The 23,874-nt window shown below is 36.2% G+C and overlaps 1 protein-coding gene and 1 pseudogene across 1 annotated transcript in view; one reads left to right on the top strand and one right to left on the bottom strand.

Moving 5' to 3' along the window:
• Positions 1-14,821, bottom strand: part of Shprh (SNF2 histone linker PHD RING helicase) — an 88,681-nt gene extending 73,860 nt beyond the window's left edge. Inside the window, exons 1-3 of the mRNA XM_076858167.2 lie at positions 14,639-14,821; positions 1,984-2,654; positions 791-920 (exon numbers count right to left, since the gene is read on the bottom strand). Of these exons, the coding sequence (XP_076714282.2) occupies positions 791-920; positions 1,984-2,622 (769 nt within the window). The 5' untranslated portion in view covers positions 2,623-2,654; positions 14,639-14,821. The remainder of the gene's footprint in view (positions 1-790; positions 921-1,983; positions 2,655-14,638) is intronic.
• Positions 6,868-7,378, top strand: LOC143402271 (large ribosomal subunit protein uL15 pseudogene; annotated as a pseudogene).
• Positions 14,822-23,874: the final 9,053 nt, after the last annotated feature.

Here is a 23,874-nt window from a genome sequence, read left to right as displayed (position 1 = left end):
AAATCCATTATTTTTATAAGAATTATAGATTTTTATCGTAACTTTAAAGAATCTACATGTACTTGAAAGCATTCCTGTTAATTCTGAAACCAGAGATTTTTCCCCACTAAATCTCTAACTTGCAAAATAATTTACTAGTAGCAGTATTATGAAATAATATGCTATAGAATCAACTCATTGACTAAGCTTAGAAACTGATTTCTAGAATACTCCAGTATGTTCTAAATGTTCTAAAATTTCCAACTGAAATAATGTTGCCCTACCAATTCTTCAAAGAGAAATTTGAGCGGTTTTGCAGTAGTGCTGTTGGATGCACCAAATCATCCACACTCTCCCTTGGCCACCAATGGCAGATAATTCTGAAACTGCAATTCTGACCAAGGATACAATGTTCTGCCAAGAAACAGAGTGAAGTCATCTGGTCTTTATGGGAACCAAGCCCTTGACAACTGCAAAGAAGAATCTCTGGCTGTGATAAAATTCTGCACAAGAAAACAAAAAATCCAACTACCTCAGATCCATTTAGACTACCTTTCAACTTGCATATTATCTTGGCAAACACTTCTTGAATGCTTACTATAAACTAAGCACAGAGCTAAGCAAACACAGTAAAATAAATTATATCAGCAAGGGCATTTCAAATAAGTAAAATTTTGCCACACAGTGTTTTATGTAGGTCATATAAATTTTTTAAATCATTTTCATTACCTGATTTTCTGGTTGTAATGTATAGGAGCTGAAAGAAAAATCCACAATTCAAAAGCAATATAAAATTTACTTTAAAAATTACCTGGAATAATAAAATTGTATAACTTTTCCATAATTCTCTTCATGAGTTGATTAAACTTTTTCATTCTTGAATTTGCATCACTCAAAAAGTCTAATTTTGCTAGGCCAGCTTCCAGAATATAAATTCCAACCTACAAAGAATTGTTAACAAAAAATAGTTTTACTTGGGATGTACCATTCTTTATGAGGACATAAGAAAACAACCTTTTTTTAGTTTCATCACTTTTAAAGGTTTTCACAGTATTTGCCCCACCCAAGTACTAGTTAAATACCTACCAGATCTCCTCTGGATATTTTCATTTTCAATAATGCAAGTGTCTATTATGCTAGATACACCAGTCTAGCTTTTAGAAAAAAAAAATACTTCCTTAACTTAAACCAAACCTGGGAGAATGTGATGAGAACATCCAATTCTACCTGCCAAGTCATTAATTCCTTTACTTGATGAGCATCAGAATAATCACCGAAGTTTATTAAAAACATAGACTTCCTTAGAAGGTTCTAACACACATGCTAGAATTCTTATGAAGTTAGGTTTAGAAATCCTTATTACTGGATCAAACACTAAAATGTATCTAATACGGGCAGGTGGGGGTGGTGAACCAAAATGTAAATGTACTACAAATGACCAAAGCAAAAATCAAAATAAAAATTGATTCTGGGAGGGGGGTTTTTCTTAAAACCTACTAATGGATTAAATAAACTCTGAACAAAATATTAACAAATGACCAAGAGTTACTAGGGAAAGGAAAGGAAACAATCCGGATAGAAGGAATTATGAGAGCAAATGGAAAGATTCAGAAAGACAGCAGAGTGTTTGTAGGAAGCAAATCAATTTGGAGTTTCTGGAACAAAAAAAGAGTGATGGAGTATGAGGCTCAAAGACATATCAAAGGAGAAACTAGTATAGCAGATTAGAAAAATTATACTTAGTTCTTCAGACAGGAAAGAACTACATGCATGGTATACATGTACAGAAACTAGATAAAGGATCTGAAAAGGTACAACAGGAAACAGAAATGGTTAAATGATTGTTATAGTAAGGAAGAGATGATAAGGACCAAAGAAGACATTGACAAGACAGACGGAAAGAAGAATCAGGAGGATCTCCTTGAAAAACATGGTCCAGAAAGGATTAGCTATAATACATTTTCTGTAGTTACTGAAAGCCCAAAATAAAGTGTATTTGAATACCTTGATAATGTGATTTCCTTCTGGTCTTTGGTAAAGTTTTATTCTTCTCTTCTTTTGCAGCCATCCTAAATCTTCTAACAGTTCACCAGTGAAGGATGATTCTACTCGAATACTTTTGTCACAAATGCTGATTGACTCTTTGAGGCCTTTTTCTTGTTTCTTTACCTCCTCACATTCTGAATGAACATAGATCAGGAACTCATTGCTTAACTCTGAACTCATCAATGTAAAACTCCTTTCAGAAAATTTTTCAATTAAATTTTGTTCAGGAAGAAGCTTAAGAGTTACTTCTCCCAGAAATGCTTTCCAAGAATTATCAAAATGATAGGGAGAAATCACAATACTCAACTTTACAGAAGAGGAGGAAAAAATACCAATGGTTTCTTCTTTTTTAGTCAGTTGCAAGACACTCCCAGACTGTGAACACCTCTTCTTGTCTCTGTAAACCACTTCTTCCTGTGGGCTGTCATCCAGAATGATGCAATCAGCAAGAGAGGATTCTGCAACTGGGCAGGGCTGTTCATCATCAGTCAAGGTGAGTGGTTCATTCCTTCTGTCCTCATGCATGTTCCAACGAAGCTGCTGCTGCTTTTCTTCATCTACCTTCACTGGAAGAGCGCGTTTCCGTCGGTTGCTCATTTTCACCTTCTCTTGGTTGGTAAATGTGAACTCTAGAAGACAAATGAAACCAATAGACATATTTTCAAAGGATTTTAGTATGTAAGTATTCCCTGATGAGAAATTCAACATAAACTCAAAGTCCACAAATTTAACATGAAATCTTCAGAGAGAAACAAACAAACAAAAAATTTATTAAGTCAAATACAGTTAAGGAACATATTAACCATAATCTCATGTATCAAATAAATTCTAATTGTTTTTCAGGTCTTTAATGAATATATTTAGTAAAGACAATTTGTTGTGTAAAATGTGTTCTACAAACACATTTGAGGGAGCTGGGGTTGTGGCTCAGTGGTTGAGTGCTTGGATAGCATTTATGAGGCACTGGGTTTGATTCTCAGCACCACATATAAATAAAAAAAATTAAGGTCCACCAACAACTAAAAAATATTTTTAAAAAACCTACATTTGATAAGCAATATGTGAGGGTAAATCTCTCACATAGCTTGGAAATGTTTATTTGAAATAGATTATTAATATTTAAACTCACATCATTGCTACAGAATTTCAGTTTTGTTATATGATTCCAAATCATTAACCAAATATCACCTGAACCTAATATAGCTTAAAACCCCTTAAAAATTTATCTTCTTTTCCAAAAGGGAAAAATAAAAATACAAATCTCTATTCCTTTTTATGGATTAGCAGAAAAATAGGATTAGAAGGATAACTGGGAATAAGGTAGTGATGGCAACCAGGAGAAATGAGACAGAAGCAGGAAAAAAAAAATGGAAGTAAAAGAAGTGGAGGGAGAAGCGCACACATTCTGGTGATTTCAAAAAGAGGAACCAGGGCTAAATGTACACTAGCCTCACTCAAAAGCCAATTCCTATGCCAAATGTAAAACCACTCAAATATTAAATAATTAAAGTCATAATGATGGTTAATGCCTATTCCAGCCTAGTAGCTGAGGTGTGGATAGGGAAGATGCATTAAACAAACAAACAAACAAAACCAACTAAAATTTTGCTTTAAGAGCAAAAAAATATATATATTATTTTTGAATTGCTATATGCAGGCACAAATAAGCCAAAATAAAATCCATTATTCTGTATAGTTAATATGCACCAATTAAAAAAGTTAAATATCCTATCAGGTATCTGCTGAGTCTCCACTAAATACTCAGCACTGTGCTGTATTTCAGGGGAGGATATAAAATAAGCACAAATCAAATTATGGACTAATGTGGAACAGAAAAGAAACTGTGTTTTGATATCTTGATGAACTGAGCACACAAAGCAGCCTACTGTCCTCTACTCCTACTAACTCCCATCCCTAACTATGTCCTCCAAATCCCGGAAAGAATGAAAAATGTATTTTAAAGAAACAATTCAAGAAAACATTGCCCTGTTTAAAATAAGACAAAACAAAGTGACTAGGAAAATCTTAGCTGACCAGAAACTTTGAGAAGTTTCTAAAAAATAATACAGAAGGAATAAGACTGAAAAACTAAGTGACAGCAGGAATGTATTAGGGAGCATCATCCAGAGGATTCCCAGGCCCAGGTGGTGGACCTATTAGTGGAACCCAAGTGAATACAGGGTCACAGACACAGACAATCATGGAATATCAACCATCTCTCTTGTTAAAGTAATGCAGCTGTAATGGGGACATCTATTTTCCAGTGAGAGTATTGCCTAAACTAAAGAGATGTCCTTTTGTTACTGATTATAGGAAAAAAAGGTCGATGGCAATGGACTCTACCTATGGATGGGTTTCATCAGTCCTCACTCTCATTGAACACAGTAGAAAACAAGTTGAAGCAGCTATGTTGAATTCTCCCCTAAAGCAAGCTGCAGAAGCAATGAAAGGTGAAGGAGGGAATTTGAAGTGCAAAGACAAGCTCACAAGGATCAATCAAACATTTACAGACCACCAACAGGAGAAAAAAAACAACAAAAAAGACAAATTTTCACCTAAGAAATAGATGGAACAATGTGAGTCACTTTACAATCTAGATGGTCAATAACATCACATTCTTAGGGAGAAAACATACTGTTTTCATGAAATAGAAGCAGTAAGTAATAACACCAAAAAGATATGGTTATAAAAAGGTGTTAAAAATTTTTGAAAAGCAAATTAAATTGCTAAAATTCGAGAGAAGGAAAAAAATAAGAGAAATAGAGGAGGTCAATGATTCAGTAATAGCAGAATGAATATAATTACAGAACAAATGTCAAAATGATCCCTGAAACAAGTAAATTATCTCATAGCGCCTAACTGACTCTTCCTGGTTTACCTGGAAATTTTGCCATTCAATCTCTGAAAGTAGTCAATCCCAGGAAACCCCTCTATCCCAGGCGAAATAGGATTCTTGATGGCCCTTCTCCCAGCTTATTACAAGGAGACAGTTTCCAGGAACAATAGGAGGAAATCAGAGTCCAGTGGTCTCTTCTGAATTAAGGAAACATTTTAGAATTTGTAAGACAAAACGAGGGAGACCAACCTTGCACATGACTGAGTCACACACCCCGGTTAGGTGCTAAGGCACTCAGTCACAGAAATGTGGCAGAGCTTTCCCCACCCTTCTTGGGTTCGAGGGTTGGTGTCTCGTGCATGGGTGTATCTTGCTACAGCCCCATGGGTGAAGCTATGCTCACCTGTTCCTTTGTAATATAACCCCTTGCCCTGTTTAGGATAGAATCTTCCATGGAAGTGCCTTGTATGTGTGTCCCCTTCTCTTACTGTGCCCTTTGATGTGGCCTACCCAAATGTCAGTCAACCTGCTGACAGTGGACATCATGAAGATAGACTCAGTCCCCTGAAACCTGACCCCTTGCCTCATTTGAATAGCTTTTCCTCAATAAAAGGGGTTAGCATGTACTCTCGCTGTCTCTCTTTCTGCGGACCCTTAAAGTCAGAGGAGCCGTCACAGCAATTCCAAAGGAAAAGGTATTTGTGTCTCTTGTGTGGTTATTTTGCGCACCCCAGTCAGCCCAGTTCAACTGGAGTAACCCCTGAGCCTTTTAGTCGCCAGAACAGAAACCCATCAACAAAATATCCAATAGAAGGTGCACACACAGAGGGCTCTAAAGATACACAGAGGAACCACTTGAGTATGTATGATAATGATTTAATGATTTATATTTGTGGATGAGGGAAACAGTCAAAGATGGAGAAAGGACCACTAGAAATAGGTGGAACAGGGGCTGGGGTTGTGGCTCAGTTCAATCCTCAGGACCACATAAAAAATAAATAAATAAAATAAAGGTATGTGTCTACCTACAACTGAAAAGTATTCAGAGAAAAAAAGAAATAGGTGGAACAATCCCTGCAGCTCATACATAACTGGGGATAGTTTACAGAAATCCCCTTTTCATACAGGAGATAACATGTAGAATTTTCAGAAGAATTGCCTTATAAGTGGTCCCAAGTTAGCTTTAGACTAACAGCCAGAAACAAAACAAAACAAAAATGAGTTCATTCTGAATCTAGTCTAACAAACTTTAAAAACAACAAACATAAAATTGAACAAAATGTCAAAAAAAAAAAAAAATCACCAGGCATAAAACAAAACAAAACAAACAGTAAAGAACCATGACAAGAAAGAAAAAAAGACCTAGAAATTACACAGATGATACAATTACCAGATATAAACATTCAGTTATTCTAAATATTCTGAATATGTTCAAGAAAGTAGAAGAAAATACGACAATAATGAGGAGAAATGGAAGATATGTAGATGGAAAAATTACATCTGAAATGAAAAGAGGCCAATAGCAGAAAGACATGGGGGGAAAAGCAGAGTGGATTCAAACACAGTAACAGCAGCAAGTAGTGAAAATGAATGAAAGGGATAAACAAACACTAAAAACAACAAACAGAGCACCTGGACCTACTAGAAAATGTTAAAACTGTCTAACACTGATGCAATTGGAATCTAACAGGAAAGGGAGTGAAGGTAAGAAAAACAGTTGAAAAAAACCATGCAAGAAAATTTTCAAAATCTGATAAGAACACAATCAACCCAGAAAACCAAAAGGCTTAATGAAAACCAGTAAGGGCAAATTACAAGAACCTTAAAAACAACAAGCACAAACTACAATAGCAGGAGGGTATACCATAATTAAATTGCTGAAAAGCATCATCTCTCCAGATTAGTCTTATCTCTGCTTTTGATATTTCTCCTAGCCTAGAATTCTAAACCCAGCAAAATATATTTCAAAAATGAAGATGAAAAAAAGACAAAAAACAGCTTTTTTTTTTCGTCTTAGCCTCCGACATGCCATCCAGACTGAGGAAGACCCGGAAACTTCGGGGACACGTGAGCCATGGCCACGGCCGCATCCGCAAGCACCGGAAGCACCCAGGAGGCAGGGGTAATGCTGGTGGCATGCATCACCACAGGATTAACTTCGACAAATATCACCCAGGTTACTTTGGGAAAGTTGGTATGAGGCATTACCACTTAAAGAGGAACCAGAGTTTCTGCCCAAGTGTCAACCTTGATAAATTGTGGACATTGGTCAGTGAACAGACACGAGTAAATGCTGGCAAAAATAAGACGGGAGCTGCTCCCATAACTGATGTAGTCCGATCGGGTTACTACAAAGTTTTGGGGAAGGGAAAGCTCCCAAAGCTGCCTGTCATCGTGAAGGCCAAATTCTTCAGCAGAAGAGCTGAGGAGAAGATTAAGGGTGTTGGGGGTGCCTGTGTTCTGGTGGCTTAAAGCCACCAAGAGCTCTGGAGGTTCATTAAATGCTATCAAACACTTTTCCTTTGTGGTCTAAGTAGGTTTTTTGGCACCTCTACTTAAAACAAATCTCTACATACAACAACCTGTATGTCATATGTTAGGAACCTACTTTATAGGTATTAGATACATAGAGGGGAATAGGCTTTCTAAAGTGAAAGTGAGAACTGTTGATGATTGAAATATGTTGAAAGGCCCACTGGTATTGTACAGTGAATTTTACAGCAAATGAGAGTGTATCCTTCACTTTTGTATGGGGCATGATCTTAACAAGACTTTGATCAGTCACACTAAACAGTGACAGTGTTAAGATGAGGGAGTACTTTGACTTACTTCATGAGTATAAAATGCCCCTACCCCAACCTGGCTCTCTCATCTTGGACCAAACATTTCTAGTTACAATCAGAATCTTTAATCTGGGTATATCAAAATGCATTGGATTCAGCAAAGCAACTGTAAAGGGTCTTTATGTTCAAAAAATAATCATGAAATTGTTAATTTTTTTAGTCTGAAGTATGGAGAAGACTGAAAAATCCTGAGGGCCAGGAGCCAGATATGTGTTTTTTAGGGCTGGTATTTTGCTGTTGTAAAACCCATGACCAATATTTGTTTGCATCCTCATGGGTGTCAGGATAAATTATGATATGTTAACAGCTTTATGGCTTTTCCTGAAATTTGAACTTTTTTGGACCCAGAATGAAGCTTGCATCTAGGATCCTGAGCAAAGAAGTGTAAGATGTTATTTATAATACTGTATGATGTTTTTGTTAGTGGAAGTGACTCTCAGCCATATGGAGAATCATGATTTTCTGTGAAACAAGTGTTATAGAGAATATTGGAGATCAAATACAAAGAACAGGAGAGAAACTTGATTGGATAGACTGGGATAAGAATAGGAGACAATTGTAAGAGGTCAGGAACGTTTTTCAGTGGACACTCTTAAAACTGGATTGTCTGGGTTTGCATCTTAATATTCTGATGGGAAAAGGTGGAAATACAGGCTCTGCATTTTGGTCTTCTTGAAGGCTTCTAACATGGAACTGAGACCAAGGAACTGCACCGTTATAATTAGGAAAATGATTTCTACCCAAGAACTGCATGATTTTTTTGAAGCTCAATCTAATTCCTCATCTTTAAATTTCAGTTAAAATTGCCTCCTGTGCACTTTGTATAAATAAAATGGAAAGCTTACATTCAAAAAAAAAAAAAAAGAAAAAAGAAAAAAAACAAAAGGATTGATTACCTACAGACCTATACTATAAGACATGTCAGAAGTTGTTTTCAGGCAGAAGAAAAATGATATTAGAAATGTAGGTCTACATAATAAAACAAAAAGCAGAAATAAAAAGTATCTGTAACTATAATTTTTGTTTCCAAATTTAAGATATAACTGACTTTTTAATCTAAAAAATTATTCTAAAAACTTTCCAGCAAATGTAAAAATAGATAAAAGAGTACAGTAATATAATTATCATATGATATATTATGTTCATGGACTGAAAGACTCAAAATATCAATATATCAATTCCTTAATATTAATCTATTGAATTGGAGTAATACCATTCAGAATGCCAATAAGTTTCTTTGAAAAAAACTGACAAACTGGTTCTACAAATTATACTGAAATGCCCAGCATCTAGAAGAACCAAACAATTTTGGAAAAGAAGAATAAAGTTGAATGAATTACACTTATTTCGAGACTTATATCAACAATAAGTCTTGTGGTAATAGCTTTGTAAAGACAGACATAATATCCATGAATAAAGATAAAATGTTTAGTAACTGACCCACACATGTATGGTCAATTGATTTTTGAGAGAAGTTCAAAGGCAATCAACAGGGAAGGTATATCCCTTTCAATAAATGAGTATCCATATGAAAAAAAAAAAGTGAACCTAGAGGCTTACTACATAACATATGTAACAGTTAAGTCAAAATAGATGATAAACTAGAATAAATAGCTAAAACTAGAAAACTCCTAGTAGAAAATCAAGTAACATTGAGTCAGGTAAAAATAATAATAAAAAAGACACAATATTTTAAAGAGGACACACACACAAAAAGAATCTGAGACTATTAAAAAAATGATAAATTAAGCTTCATTACAATTAAATACTTTGGCTTTTCGTAAAATATTGTTATGGAAATAAGACAAGCCACAGATGGGAGATGATATTAGCAAAACAATATCTGATGAAGGATTTATTTACAGAATATATAAGAACTCCTGCAAATAAACAATAAAACAAATATTGGAGTGATACCATTTTATCTTAAAAAAGTGGGCAAAAATTTTGAACAGACACTTCACCAAAGATGATCTAGAAGTAGCAAATAAGCACATGAAACTATTTTCACCATCTTAAGTCATTACAACAATATAAAGTCAATACAAAATCTCAATGAGATGTCACTATATATACTAGAATGTTCAAATTTAAAAGACTGAAGATATGAGAAATTGAACTCTCAAATATTTTAATATAACATAGTCACTTTGGAAAAGTTTGTCAGAATCTAATAATGTTAAATGAGCTAAAAAATTGGAAATGATCCAAATATCCATCAACTGCTGAAGAGATAACAAACTGTGGCATATTCATTGAATGGAATGCTATTCTATGATAAAAATAAACAAATTGGGATGGGATAGGCTAGTGGTAGAGCCCTTATCAAGCACATAAGACTCTAGGTTCAATCTTCAGTAGCCTTAAAGGATAAAACAAACTATGATGTATACAACAATATGGGTAAAATTTCAAAGCATTAAAGAAGGTAAAGGAAGCTAGTTGTCAAAGACTACACACTGTATGATTCCACTTTTATGAAAGTCAAGAAAAGTTAAAATGTAGTGATATAAAGCAGATTAGTGATTACCAAGAGCCAGAAATTGGAAAGAGATAACTGATAGCAAAGGAGCAGGAGGGAAAGATTTGGGATAACAGAAATGTTTTATGAATGGTGGTTATATAAATAGCATATATTTATCAACACTCATCAAATTATAGTCTTAAAATAAAATTTTATAATATGTAAATTATCTTAATAAAGTTGATTTAAAAAGCAAAAAAAAAGATGCAGGAATTAAAAATTATCAGAGAATATTAAGAGCAGCTTTTTCCTAATAAACTTAAAAAATCTAGATAAAACAGATAATTTCCTAACAATCTACAATGAACAAATTGGCCCAAGAAATAGAAAATCTGAATAGACCAATAACCATAAAAGAATCAGAAGTAACTATCTACCTGATCTATCCCCACTTCCTTCCTGACAGAACATTTATTTAGGAACACAGTGGCTCTGTAACTCAAAGAAGGATGGTATCCACAGCAGCTCCAAGGAAGTAGTTTTTGTCTACTATTGGCTAAACCAAGCCCAGCTAAGTAACACAAGCTATGTGTAGAATTCAACTTAAAATAAATAAAAGTATTATTAAAAACTCAGCTCCTCAGTCTCACCAGTCGCACTTCAAGTACCTGGTAGCCATATGTAACCACTGGCATAAAACATTCAAATAGCAAAAAGTTTATCAAACAGTGCTAATCTAAGTCAATCATGAAAATGTCATTCACATTAGACAATGCTTAGTTTATGAATGCACAAGTGATGGATTATAATCAGTATCTGACAATGGTTAATGACTTTTTTTACCATCTTCTTTTATCTTGGAGAAATAATACATAGAAAGCCCCTAATTTCCTAAGCATTAATTGTTGTCACATTCTCCTCAGAACATATGCTGAAAATGTGAAACTGAGTCACTCAACTGGAACCCTAGTAAGTTCGGTTATACCAGCTTATCAGTTAATTACTGCCACCACACACATGCAATATAACACAACACCCCAAAGTTCAATGCCTTGAAACAGCAAATCATTTTTTCTCACAGATCAATAGGTTACCTGAGGGTGGCTGATGTAAGATAGGTTTCTAGGAGGAGTCTGGCTCTGCTTACGTAGTTTTTATTCTCCTCCTGAGATAGAAGAAGTACCTCAGGAACAATTATATGGCAATGTAAGAACACAAATCCAGTCACACAAGTACTTTTCAAAGTGCTTCATACATCAAAATCACTAAGGTTCCATGACCTATAACAAATCACATTGATGGATACAAAATTAAGATATAGGGAAATCTATTGCACTTCTTTACTGAGTGGAATTGTATATGGCAAAGAGCATGGATATGGGTTGAAGGAAACTGGGCCAAAAATGTTTCACACACACTTAATAAAGTTAATCAACTTTAGGTATGATTTTCATATAAAATTTTAAGAGTACAATTTGAAGAGTTTTGATAAATGGGTGGTATACAGTTATGTAACCAACATTCACAGAACATATCACACACTAAGAAACCAAACTATGAAGGTCCAAAAAACAATATCTGCAAAGCAATATAGCTCACAGAAAAAAATGTGTTTTGAAATCTTAGATTTTAATTCCAGCTTTTGTATTTACCAACTATTTGTCACTGAAATAGTAAACTAACCTTTTTATGACAGTTTCTCATTTCTAAAATGGGGATGACAGCAAGATTGTAGTTATAAATAACTAAAGTACAACAGAACAGTAACAGAAGTTTAGCATGTATTCACAGTGTGGTAGATGTTATCATTATCATCCTCAGAGTCTTCTAAACTACACTTTACTATAACTGAATTTGGATGGGGACCATAAATCAGTGCTTCTTAAATTTAGCCGCACATTTAGAACTCTTAAAAAATCCTAGGTTGTAACCCAATCAATTAAATCAGAATGTCTGGGGATAAGACACAGGCACTATCCTCATTACTGTTTTAGGCTTCCTATTCCACTGAGTTGCCAAAATGGAGAAACCTTATTCTGTATAACTAGTTGCCTACTGAAATCCATTTCTTTCCTTCCAAAGTATAGACCAGTTGGGATATGGCTGCCCAGCTTAGTAAGGTACCATGACTAGTTCCAGCCAATGGAATATGAATAGAAGCAATGTGTCATTTTTAAAATTTTTGTCTTTTGTGTGCCCACATTTCTTAAAATAAACTTGTATACCAAGAACACATTCCTTCAACTACTAATTCATTCTCTGGTAAGACCCATTCAGTGTCTTTGAAATCATGTATGCCAATATAATCTGTACATTCCTTTACAGGTTTGATTTCAACCTGATTTTCCTAACATTAGAGACTCAGTTATTTATCAACGATAATAATAAAATTGGAGAAAAGTAAATACTAGGCATTTTTGCATGTTCTCCCTTTGTTCAGTTCTCAATGGAGCAAAATTCATGATTTAAAATATCCATATATATATACACACACACACACACACACACACACACACATATATATATATATATATATATATGTATCTGGTTGACTCTTTCCCTAAGGAATCTCTATCCAGAGATAATGTCTTAAACCAAAGATATTTTTTGGTCAAAGATAATCATCAGCTAATAAGTACTGGTGAAATTCTATACATCTGTAACCCAATCCCATTTCCTTTTCCATGTGTCTTCATACCTTTTGAATCAGACCTTTGATTGTTCTACTTCCTCACCCTCCATAAATATTAGTATTTGGGTAAAATGTAATTATGTGAAGTTTTCTGTATGGGTCACACTTTTACTGTCCTGCATTTAAATGCAAAAAGTCTTTTGATGTAAACACCCTCTCACACTTTCCTCCCAGTGGCTGTCCTATATTCCCCAGAAAGCCTTCCTGCCATGTATGACTGAGGAAATTGACTTAAGGTCTCTTGTGCTTGATTCCAATTGCTCCAGGGTTCACTATGAATTTCTTGAAAGTTGACTAAGAATAGTATCTTATTCAGTATTTTACCTCCAAAGCCAGGTCAGTGCCAGGATAAAAATGATATACAAAAACAAGGTGAAACAAAGATCTCTAACTTCCTATCTTCCTTCATAAGGATCTACAGTACTTTATTCACATTTCTTTTTTGAGAAGTCTCTTTAATTCACATTCTATCAGACTTCAGAGAATAGAAAACTATTCTTTGCTATCTCTGTCCCAGAATGAGGCAGGAAAAATTTTAAAAACTGAACAAATTGTATCTTTTAACGAAAATAAGAGGGACTGCTAAAAAAAAAGTAAATAAACTGTTATTAAGAGAACATAACAAATGAGTATTAAATTTAAAAAATTCCCCTCCAAATGATTTATTCCTTCATTCAATGATAAACAAATCCTGAATTACAACAAATCCATAACAGACCATGACTCAGGCTATCAAGGGCAACTAGAAGTATACATTTGCCAGTTCACTGCCCAAGGTGTTGGTTTAGGCAAACAAAGTCCAGTTGTTACAAAGGACTTGAAATCTCTTAATAATCCAGTATTACCACAATTTGCCAGTACAGATATTATGGATCACTTCTACTCAAGGGAGTGTCATCATTCCTGCTATCGTCCACTGGAAAAACTAAAAATAACAGTAACAACTTCAAAATTATGTTATTTTGCTCAGTGAAAGTCTCAAGTTAATTTAAGTACAAGTAGGAAAACATCAAACATCTAGGGTTTCTACCTCATGCAAATGCCGAGCTGCTTGGGAAAAGAGCTCACGTTTACTTGCCACGATTTAATAATAATGTATATCTGACAGGGATCGTCGATCATCAGATACAATCACACCTTCCTTCATGAACCCAGCTAACACAAATACACAATGTGCAAGAGCGATTTTGAATGCAATGTAATTAATTTAACTCCAAAGGTAACAGAACTTTCAGTCAGACGAACTTGGAAGTCCATGCCTCCCCTTTAACTCTACACAATCCCGCACACCAAGAAGCCGAGAGGCTGCCCGGTGCCAGCCTCCAGGGGGCATAGGTAGGTATACGAAGATACCCAGTTATCCTCCCCAAAAAAGCCAAAGAGGTTACAGGAGTCGGAGCGGGGTTGGAAGCAGCCGACCATTCCTAGCAAGCTGGGCAAACAAGCCACCCCAAGGCCGCCGACCGCGACTACCGCCCCTCTGGCAGTGAAGCGTGGTCTCGACCCCACACCGCACACCGCAAGCCCCAATCCACGGCGAGAAGAAGGGCCACCTTTCCCACGCCCCGCGCCAGCCCCCGAGAAAGCTGCTGCGGTCCGGAGGCCCGCAAGTCTGGGAAGAGGATGGGGTCCGGGAGGCTCGCGCTGCCGTTCCCCTTCAGCCCTTGTGCTTCCCGAGGTCCGGGACACCCAAGTCCTCTCTCCAGGGCCCTGGGAGGCCAGAGACGTCTTCCCTCCGCAACCTCTGACCCCTGACCCTCCATCGCCCAAGCACCTACCTCGGCTGGTTATCCAAGCCTCCCGAGTCTCTCTGCGCTAGACCCGGGTCCCTCAAATGCCCTTGCAGACCCCCAGCAGGCATTCGCCGCCCACCGAACATCCGCCTAAGGTGGGCACGCGCGCGGTATGCTGGGTAGCGTCGGCTTTCAGGGGGGCCCAGAAACCACAGCACCCGGCTGCCGGGTGCGCGCTGGAGCGTGGGGTCAAAGTGAACGCGCACGTCGGAGCGCCCCGCCCCCTGTGTCCCTCTCTGGCTTCATGCGTCTCTTCTGCGCAAGTCCGCCCATCTAAGGCTACCGCGAGAGTCTCGCGATAGCTCTGCTCAAGGATGTTATGAAATACAGGATTGGCTGGAATCCCGAAGCAGAAGGCGAGGCTTATTAGCAGATGTGGGCGGGGCAAACCGGGGATAGGTGTAATTCGTTTACCTTAATTAATACATATAAATATGGTAATCATGGGCAATATGTTAAACGTTTGAGATCCAGTTGTAAATTGTGTAGAGATGTGATTTTAACTATAAAGGTGAATTCAGTATACTACCATTCAATTAAACAAATTCTTCCTTTCAAATTTTCAATGGAATTTTTAATCTTGTCTTTGCTAAGCACCCTGTATATCCTTTGAAAATTTTCTCTATGGAATGTTTTTCAATATTAGAATCACCAGAGCTCATCCCACATAAAAATAATTCATTTTTCTTCCTTGTATCTCTGGTAAGACATCTGTTCACCCTTGAGAACACTGAGTTCTTGCACCTATTAGATGCTATCAATCTAGTGACATTATAGAAATTAGAATCAACTGATTGGACATAGAAGATGGTAATAGTGAACCCCTAGGTGTTCATACAATTCAAATCCTGTAAAGGCATACTGCATATCTACTGAAGGTTCCGTTCCAGACAGCAATAAAGTGAATATTGCAATTAAGAGAGTCTCATAAGTTTTTTTTTTTTTTTTTTTGGTTTCTTGGTGCATACAAAAATTATATTTATAGTCTTTGTAGTGCAAAATAACATTGTCTAAAAAAACAACATAAACACCTTAATTTAAAAATATTTTACTGTTAAAATTGGTAATGATCATCTGAGCCTTCAGTACAGCATAATCCTTTTCCTGGTGGAGGGCGTACCTCCATGTTGAAGCTGCTGACTGATCAGAGAGGTGGTTGCTGAAGGTTGGAGTGGCTACAGCAATTTCTTAAAATAAGGCAACGATAAAGTTGCTGCATCATTTGACTCTTTCATGAAAGATTTCTCTGTAGTATGCAATGCTGTAGCATTTTATCCACAGAACTGTTTTTCAAAATTGTAGTCAATCCTCCCAAACCCTGCAGCGGCTTAATCAATTAACTTTAAGTAATATTCTGAATCTTTTGTTGTTGTAATTTTAACAATGTTCACAGCATCTTCTCCAGAGTAAATTCATCTAAAGAAGCCATTTTCTTCATTTATCCATAAGAAACAGTTACTTATGCACAGATGTTTTATCATGAGGTTGTAGGATTAGTCACATTTTAGGCATTGCTTGTAATTCTAATCCCCTTGCTATTTCCAGCACATATGCAGATACTTCCTCCACAGAAGTCTTGAACTCCTCAAAGTCATTCATCAGAGTTGAAATCAACTTCTTTCAAACTTGTTGATGTTGATTTTTTTAACACCAGACCCCATGAATCATAAATGCACGAAAGTCAAAATGACTCCTTGTTCCCTGGGCTGAAGAATGGATCTTGTGTTAGCAGGCATGAAGACATTAATCTCATTGTTCATTTTTTTTTAATATTTATTTTTTAGGTGTAGATGGACACAACACAATGCCTTTATTTTTATGTGGTGCTGAGGACTGAACCAGGCTCCGGTCCCCTATTCCTTCCCACCCCGCCCCCACGGTGCCAGGCAAGCTCTCTGCTGCTGAGCCACAGTCCCAGCCCTCATTGTTCATCTTTTGTCAGGGCTCTTGGGTGACCAGTTATATTGTTAAAGAGCAGAAATATTTTGAAAGGAATCTTTTTTTTCAGAGCAGTAAATATCAATAGTGAACAAACCATGTTGTTAACACATCTTCTATCATCTAGACACTGTTGATCCATTTATAGAAAAAAGGTAGAACAGGTTCAATATTCACATAAGCCCTAGGGTATTTGGAGGAACAAACATGCTTTCAGCTTCAACTTAAAGTCACTAACAAGACAAATCATTTGTTAAAAAAAACAGTGCATGATACACACACACACACACACACACACACGTGAAATTCATTGTAATATATCTATAATGTTAATCTGACTAATCTGAAAAAACTTAATAAATTGAAAAAAGACTGATAGAATAAAGGAAAGAGAACAAGGGGTAGGAGAATGGAGGAAAAGGAAAAGTCCTGGGGATTGAATTGGAGCAAATTAAATTTCATGCTTGTATAATTATGTTAAAATGAACCCCAACATTATGTATAACTAAAATTCCCTAATAAAAACATTTTCAAAAAGCACAGTATCTTGGGCTGAGAATGTGGCTCAAGCAGTAGCGCACTCGCCTGGCATGCGTGCGGCCCGGGTTTGATCCTCAGCACCACATACAAAAAAAGAAAAGATGTTGTGTCCGCCGAAAACTAAACAATAAATATTTTTTTAAAAATTCTCTCTCTCTCTCTCTCTCTCTCTCTCTCTCTCTCGTTCTCTCTCTCTCTCTCACACTTTCTCTAAAAAAAAAACAAAGCACAGTATCTGTGAAGTGCAATAAGTGAAGTTCAATAAAATGAGGTATGCCTACAATATAAGGGCAGTTAGACCACTTGTTTCTTTATATGATCTCATTAACCAAAGTGATTACAGATCCACTTCTTTTTGACAGTAGTTTTAGTCTGCCACACCCCTAATTTAGGACATCTATTTTACAAATGAATGACAAAAGTTGTTCTCTAGGAGGGCTGGTTGAGAAGAAGCAGATAAATTAGTGTAATGCAAATTTTACTTCCTTTGGGGACAGAAACAGGATTAAATGATGACTTATCAATGTAGAACTTTATATTTTGCAAAGCCTTTTCATGTTGATTTTTCCACTTGATTCCTAACAATTGAAGATTTTTTTTTCATTTTCATTTTACAAAAAAGTGATCTGACACGCAGAGAAATTTGGTAATTGACACAGTTTAGTGCTAAGAGAACAAGTGTTTCTAGAACACCTCTTGACTTCTCTGTAAAGGATGTCGCCTCTTATTTTTGAATCATATTATCTCTCAAATAATAAACAATTTCATCATCAGACTTACTAGGTTATTATGGGCAAATTGAAGGTAAGAGGCATGTGATTATACTATGATGTAGAGTTATGCATAACAACAAATATCTATTTTCTTATCAAGATAAAGGTCATTCATAAAATGACTCAAGAAATTTATTCCATATTTCCTTCCTTTTGATAGACCCAACCTGATCTTTTCTTAAAATTGGGAGCCATCTCGCCACAAAGCCATGAAAAGATAATTTCGGCTTTACTATAAATTATTGCAAATTCTGAACCTGCTTGGAATGCCTGCCCATGCCTTGAACTCACCCATGCCTGGCTCTATGACCAGATAGCAGCCCTCTCTGAAACCTCAGTGAGGCCTCACAAATCTTGGCCTTCCCTGGCCAGATAACGACCCTCTCTAAGGCTCTAATGACCTTCATAAATTCTGATGTCCGGGCCAGCAAAAATGTAAACTACCATTAGTGTTATGCTCGGCAGAGTTCTGTTATCTGTAACCCCCCTTTGTATAACTTTCTGGGCTATAAAGCTGGGCTGTAGGAAAGCTGCGGCTGCTTTCTTGTTCCCGCGGTTTTGGGTGGGAGAGGCAGCCCGGCTGGTCGAAATAATAAGCTTGCTTTAATTTGATTTTAATTTGAGTCAGTGGTCTTTTCTTGCGTCCTGGTCTAACACTTTGTCTGTTCTCTGGAAATGAAGTAGATTGCCACCAAGTATGATTGAGAATTGACAGAGATAAATCCTTCCTTTTCATTTCTTTACCTTCAACATGTCCTGGGATTTCTTTCCCTTTCCCTCACAAAATGAAAATATTAGGTTCAATGTCACTATTCTAGAATTAATTACAAATCATCATGAAAAAACAATATTGAAAGGTAATAATTAAACCTATCAGGGGCTAGCCTGAGGGAAAACTGCATCACTTTGAACATGAAGATTTGTGTTCAGTCATATTTCTCCTGCTCATAATCCTGCAAAGCATGTCTGAACCTTAATCCCATTCTTTTTTATCTGTTTGACCTGAAACAACCCCTTTCAGAATAGCAGATAACTCCTGCTAACACCAATTTTCTAAGACCATATTTCTTCATCACCCTCTCTGTTAGCACTATATGTATTTTAGCAGTGGACTTGGACATTGTAATTCTTGTTTCAAGGAAATTGATCTCAGATCTAATTTTGCCCTTGACCCCAAGAACAGACCTGAACAATACACCAATGCTAAAGTCTGTGTATGGCACTGCCCTTTACTGAATGGAAGTTTTGGAAAGGTTCTTTATTTTTCTGGCATGTTTAATTTTAATCCAATACTACTATAACTAAGTTTGCTTAAGATTCTAGATTCATTCTGAAAAATGTTACATCACTGTTTTTATACTTAAAAATTGTTTGATAGTGACCCTTTAAATATTCATACTCTTTTTACTTCTGGGTCTCAAAATTGCATAATAAATATTACTCAGAGTTATAGCATCAAAAGATTCATTTACGATTTTCCTATTCCTTAATGCTCTGAGGCTGTACTGACAAAAGTAGTTGTAAGAAACATGCCCCAGGGGAAAAAAGTAATGGTTGGGTATCATTAAGAAAAAAATAACAATGTCTGAGTCCACCGCTGAAATGTGTATAGTGCTAACAGAGAGTGTGATGAAGAAATATGGTCTTAGAAAATTGGTGCTAGCAGGAGTTATCTGTGAAAGGAGTTGTACCAGATCAAACAAATAAAAAAGAATAGTATCAGGGGTCAGACATGCTATGCAGGATTATAAGCAGGATCTATTAAGAATCAGGAAGTACATGAACTGAACAAAAATCTTCATGTTCGAAACTACACAGCTTTTTCCTCATGCTAACCCCTGTTAGGTTTAATTATTAAATTTCAACTTCCCTTTTTTCTTGGTGATTTGCAGATCAGATTTATTTCAAAGTATGAAGTTTTGTTCTACCTTCCCTGCTGCAAGCTCAACCTGCAAACTGAAAACTCAAGCTGTATCCTTTCTGCCTCTCATCGTTTGTGAACCAAAGTTTGTAATCTACACAAAATGTTACACTGGAAATGAATTTATAGCATATGTAGAATGGAATTCATTGTTTTTTTTTAAGTGTTTGTGTTGGATGTGAATAAAGCAATGCTTTAAATTAGGTAAAACCAACGAGAAGTTTGAGGTGTAAGGAAATATGAGAGATTATATTTAGTGCTTAGCAAGAAAGATAAGATGAGGTGTATTGCTGCCCCTCCCCCATCACAGTTCCTCTCTTCTTCCATATCCAACCATTACTTTTTCCCATGGGGCATATTTTTTCCAACTACTTTGTCAGTATGGCCTCAAGGCCTTAAGTAACAGGAATACTGTTGATCAATCTTTTGATGCTTATAATTCTGAGTCATATTTATTTTGCAATTTTGAGACCTACATGTAAAATATTGTTTGGATATTCCAAGGGTCACTATCATTCATTTTATGTACAAAAATAGTGACATAATACTTTCAGAATGAATCCAAAACCTCAAAGAAGCTTAGCTATAATAGTATTAGCCTAAAATGACATTTGCTAGGTCATGAAGAACCTTTTCAAAACTTACATCCAGTAGAGGGCAAAATTGGATTTGAGCTCTATTTCCTTGAAACCCTGTTAAATTTCCAAACTCTTCCCTGGATCTTTAAATAAACTTAAAGCCTACACAATAGTAGTATGTGATTATCAATTATGTTTATATGCCATAACAACTCCATTTTGGATGTGAGCTCTTGGGAGTTAATTTTATATTTTTAGTGCTAGAGATTGAACCCAGGTGTGCTCTACCACTGAGGTACCATCCCCAGCCTTTTTTATTTTCAGACAGGGTCTTGCTAAATTACATAGGGTCTGGCTAAATTGCTAAGATGAACTTGAATTTGCAATCCTCCCACCTAGGCCTCCCAAGTTATGGGATTACAAGCAGGTGCCACTGTGCCCAGTTAGGGAGTTAATTTTCAAAAATAAATATGAAACTATTAGAAAAAATGCTATAGGACTGGAATGGGCAAGATTTTTTTGCACAAGACCTGGAAAGCACAGGAAACAAAAGCACAAACAGATGAATGGGATTACATCAAACTATGAAGTTTCTGCATAGTAAACAATCAACAAAGTAAAGAGACAAGCTACAGAGTGGGAGAAAATATTTGTAAATTACACATCTGACAAGGTTCATATCCAGAATATATAAGGAACTAAAACATTCAACATGAAAAATTTAAGTAACCACAAAGAGCTACCACTTAAGAAAGCCAAATTAAGAAGGTCAAGGTTTGCATGTTTTTCTCTCATATGTGGAGTGGAAGCTAGAAAAGAAAAAGGAAAATAAAGGTTGGGGGGAGTGGGTCTCATGAAAATAGAAGGGAGATAAGTAAAATAGATGAAAGGGATGAGGGAGAGAGAGAAGGGGAGGGAATGGAGAAACATGGGAGAATATTGGCCAAATGAAGTTGTTGTATTGTGTGCACATACACATGTGTGACAACAAATCCCACCATTGTGCACAACTATAATGCTACCGAAAAAATTATGAAAAAAACTTTCTTAATAAAAAATATTGTGTCATTTCAAATTATTAAATGACAGCATTAACATTTTATTTCTTCTTTAGTTGGACTTTCTAGAAATAACTAAATCCTTTGAGTAAACTTTTGAAAAGAAAGGAATGACTATTATCAAAGACATAAAAGATAATGAGAGGTGGTAAGCATGTGGAGGAAAAGGAACCCTTGCATACTGTTGGTGGGAATGCAAATTAGTACAGCCATTATGGAAAACAGTATGGAGGTTTTTTAAAAAATTAAAAATAGACTGACCATCTTATCCACCAATCCCATTCCCAGATGGATATCCCAAAACAATGAAATCAGTACATCAAAGAGGCATCTGTACTCTCATATAACCTAAGAGTCCATAAATTGATGATGGATAAAGAAAGTGAAATAAATATACAGAATGGATACTGCTCAGCCATAAAAAGGAGGAAACTGTTATCTGCAGCAACATAGATAGAATTGGAGGACATTATGTTAGGTGACATAAGCCAGGAATAGAAAGACAAGTATCACATGATTTTATTTATATGTGGAATTTAAAAAGTTGATGTCATAAAAGTTGAGAGTAGGAGGGTAGTTACCAGATGTCAGGGAGAGTAAGAGGGAATAGAGGATTGAGGAGAAGTTGATCAGTGGGTGGTAGTTTGCAGTTAGATAGGAGAAGGAAGGTCTGGTGTACTACTAAACAGTAGGATGACAACAGATAATGATAATTTTATTACATACTCCAGAAAGCTAAAAGAAAAGACCTTGCATATTTTCACCATAAATAAAGGATAAATGTTTGAGGAGATTTAATTTAATTTAAACATTGCACAATGTTCACCTATATGAAAACATCCATGATACTCCAAAAATGAAAGTAAAGTATCTGTAAAAGCTAGTCACATCTGTGTAGTAGCATTATGGTGATCCAAGGTTTAGATTGCTGGAATTTTTCTGAAATTTGTCAGGAGGTTCCCACCCTTAGCCTAATGGACCCCAAACAGTCTCATTCTTTGAGTGCACGGGACACAGAGAAGCCACATATATTGGTCACATCATAATTCCAGGACTACTTACACACAGGGTATTGCTCTACCTCATAGGTCTCCTCACGGCCAGATGCCCATCCCTCACTGCAGCTCCTTCTTAGTGCTTCTGCCCATGTTCCTTGCTATTTATTGCCTGATAATGGAAAAAATAAAATAAACCAAATAATCCAACCATCCCAAGTAACTAGTGAAGACAATTCAGAGACAAATGTTTGGAATCACTTGAATAGGTCATCTCTTTTTTACATCTTGATGGTTAGAAATCAAGATCATTGCTGTAGTTTGGATCTTGACTGTCCCTCAAAGACCCATGTGTTAAAGACTTGCTCTTCAGCTTGGTGCAATTAGGAAGTAGAACCTTCGGGAGGTGCGGCCATAGGGAGAAGTTAGGCCATAGGGAGAATTTAGGCCATAGGGAGAATTTAGGCCATAGGGAGAAGTTAGGCCATAGGAAAAGTGCCCTTGAAGGTGTGCTGTTTCTTTCTTTTTTGCTTCTTGGCTACATGAGGTGAACAAGCCTCCTTCACTACATGCTCCACCATGCTGCACTATGCCTCTGCAGGCCAAAAGTAGCATGGCCAAGTGAACATAGATTAAAACCTTTGAAACTGTGAATCAAAATAAACCCTTCCTCCTTTTAATTTGATTATTTTAGATATTTTGTCACAGTAATAGAAAACTGATGAACACATTTGTATAAATCAAACCTTTATTTCCAGCAGCCACAAGGTTATATACACACATATTGTGGTTCCATTCCTGGAAATCCACTCATATTTTTAAAATATCAAAATTATTACAAAAATAAGATGCAAATTTATGTTTCAAAAAACATACCTTAAGTATACTAAACAAAAACTCTTATTTGAAAAGTTACATTGTAAATTATATTTTAAGCAATTTTCAACATTGACTAAAATGCCCAAAGTTTCTTAACATATGAATTCAAGGAAGTTAGAACTAAAGATGTCAGTTAAAAAAAAAAAAAGTCAACCTCTAGCCACATCCCCAGTCCTTTTTATTTTTTGTTTTGAAACAGGGTCTCGCTAAGTTGCTCAGGGACTCACTAAGTTGAAAAATTTTTAGGCATCTTTCATTTTACTGAAGACTTTTGAATTCAACCTTAAAATTAGAAACAGATTAAAAATTGTCACTATCAACTTAAGCCTATGGAAAATGACAAATAGTAAATACTGGGGAAGGAGAGCAGTTTTCTTTTTTCTTTATTTCTTTGGCATTCAACCACTGAGCCACATCCCCAGCCTATTCTGTATTTTATTTAAAGACAGGGTCTCACTATGTTGCTTAGCATCTCTCTATTGCTGAGGCCGGCTTTGAACTCGTGATCCTCCTGTCTCAGTTTCCCAAGCCACTGGGAT

The sequence above is a fragment of the Callospermophilus lateralis genome, chromosome 6 (genome assembly GCF_048772815.1).
Source record: "Callospermophilus lateralis isolate mCalLat2 chromosome 6, mCalLat2.hap1, whole genome shotgun sequence".
NCBI classification, from domain to species: domain Eukaryota; kingdom Metazoa; phylum Chordata; class Mammalia; order Rodentia; family Sciuridae; genus Callospermophilus; species Callospermophilus lateralis.
This window is presented reverse-complemented; position numbering and strand designations above follow the sequence as displayed.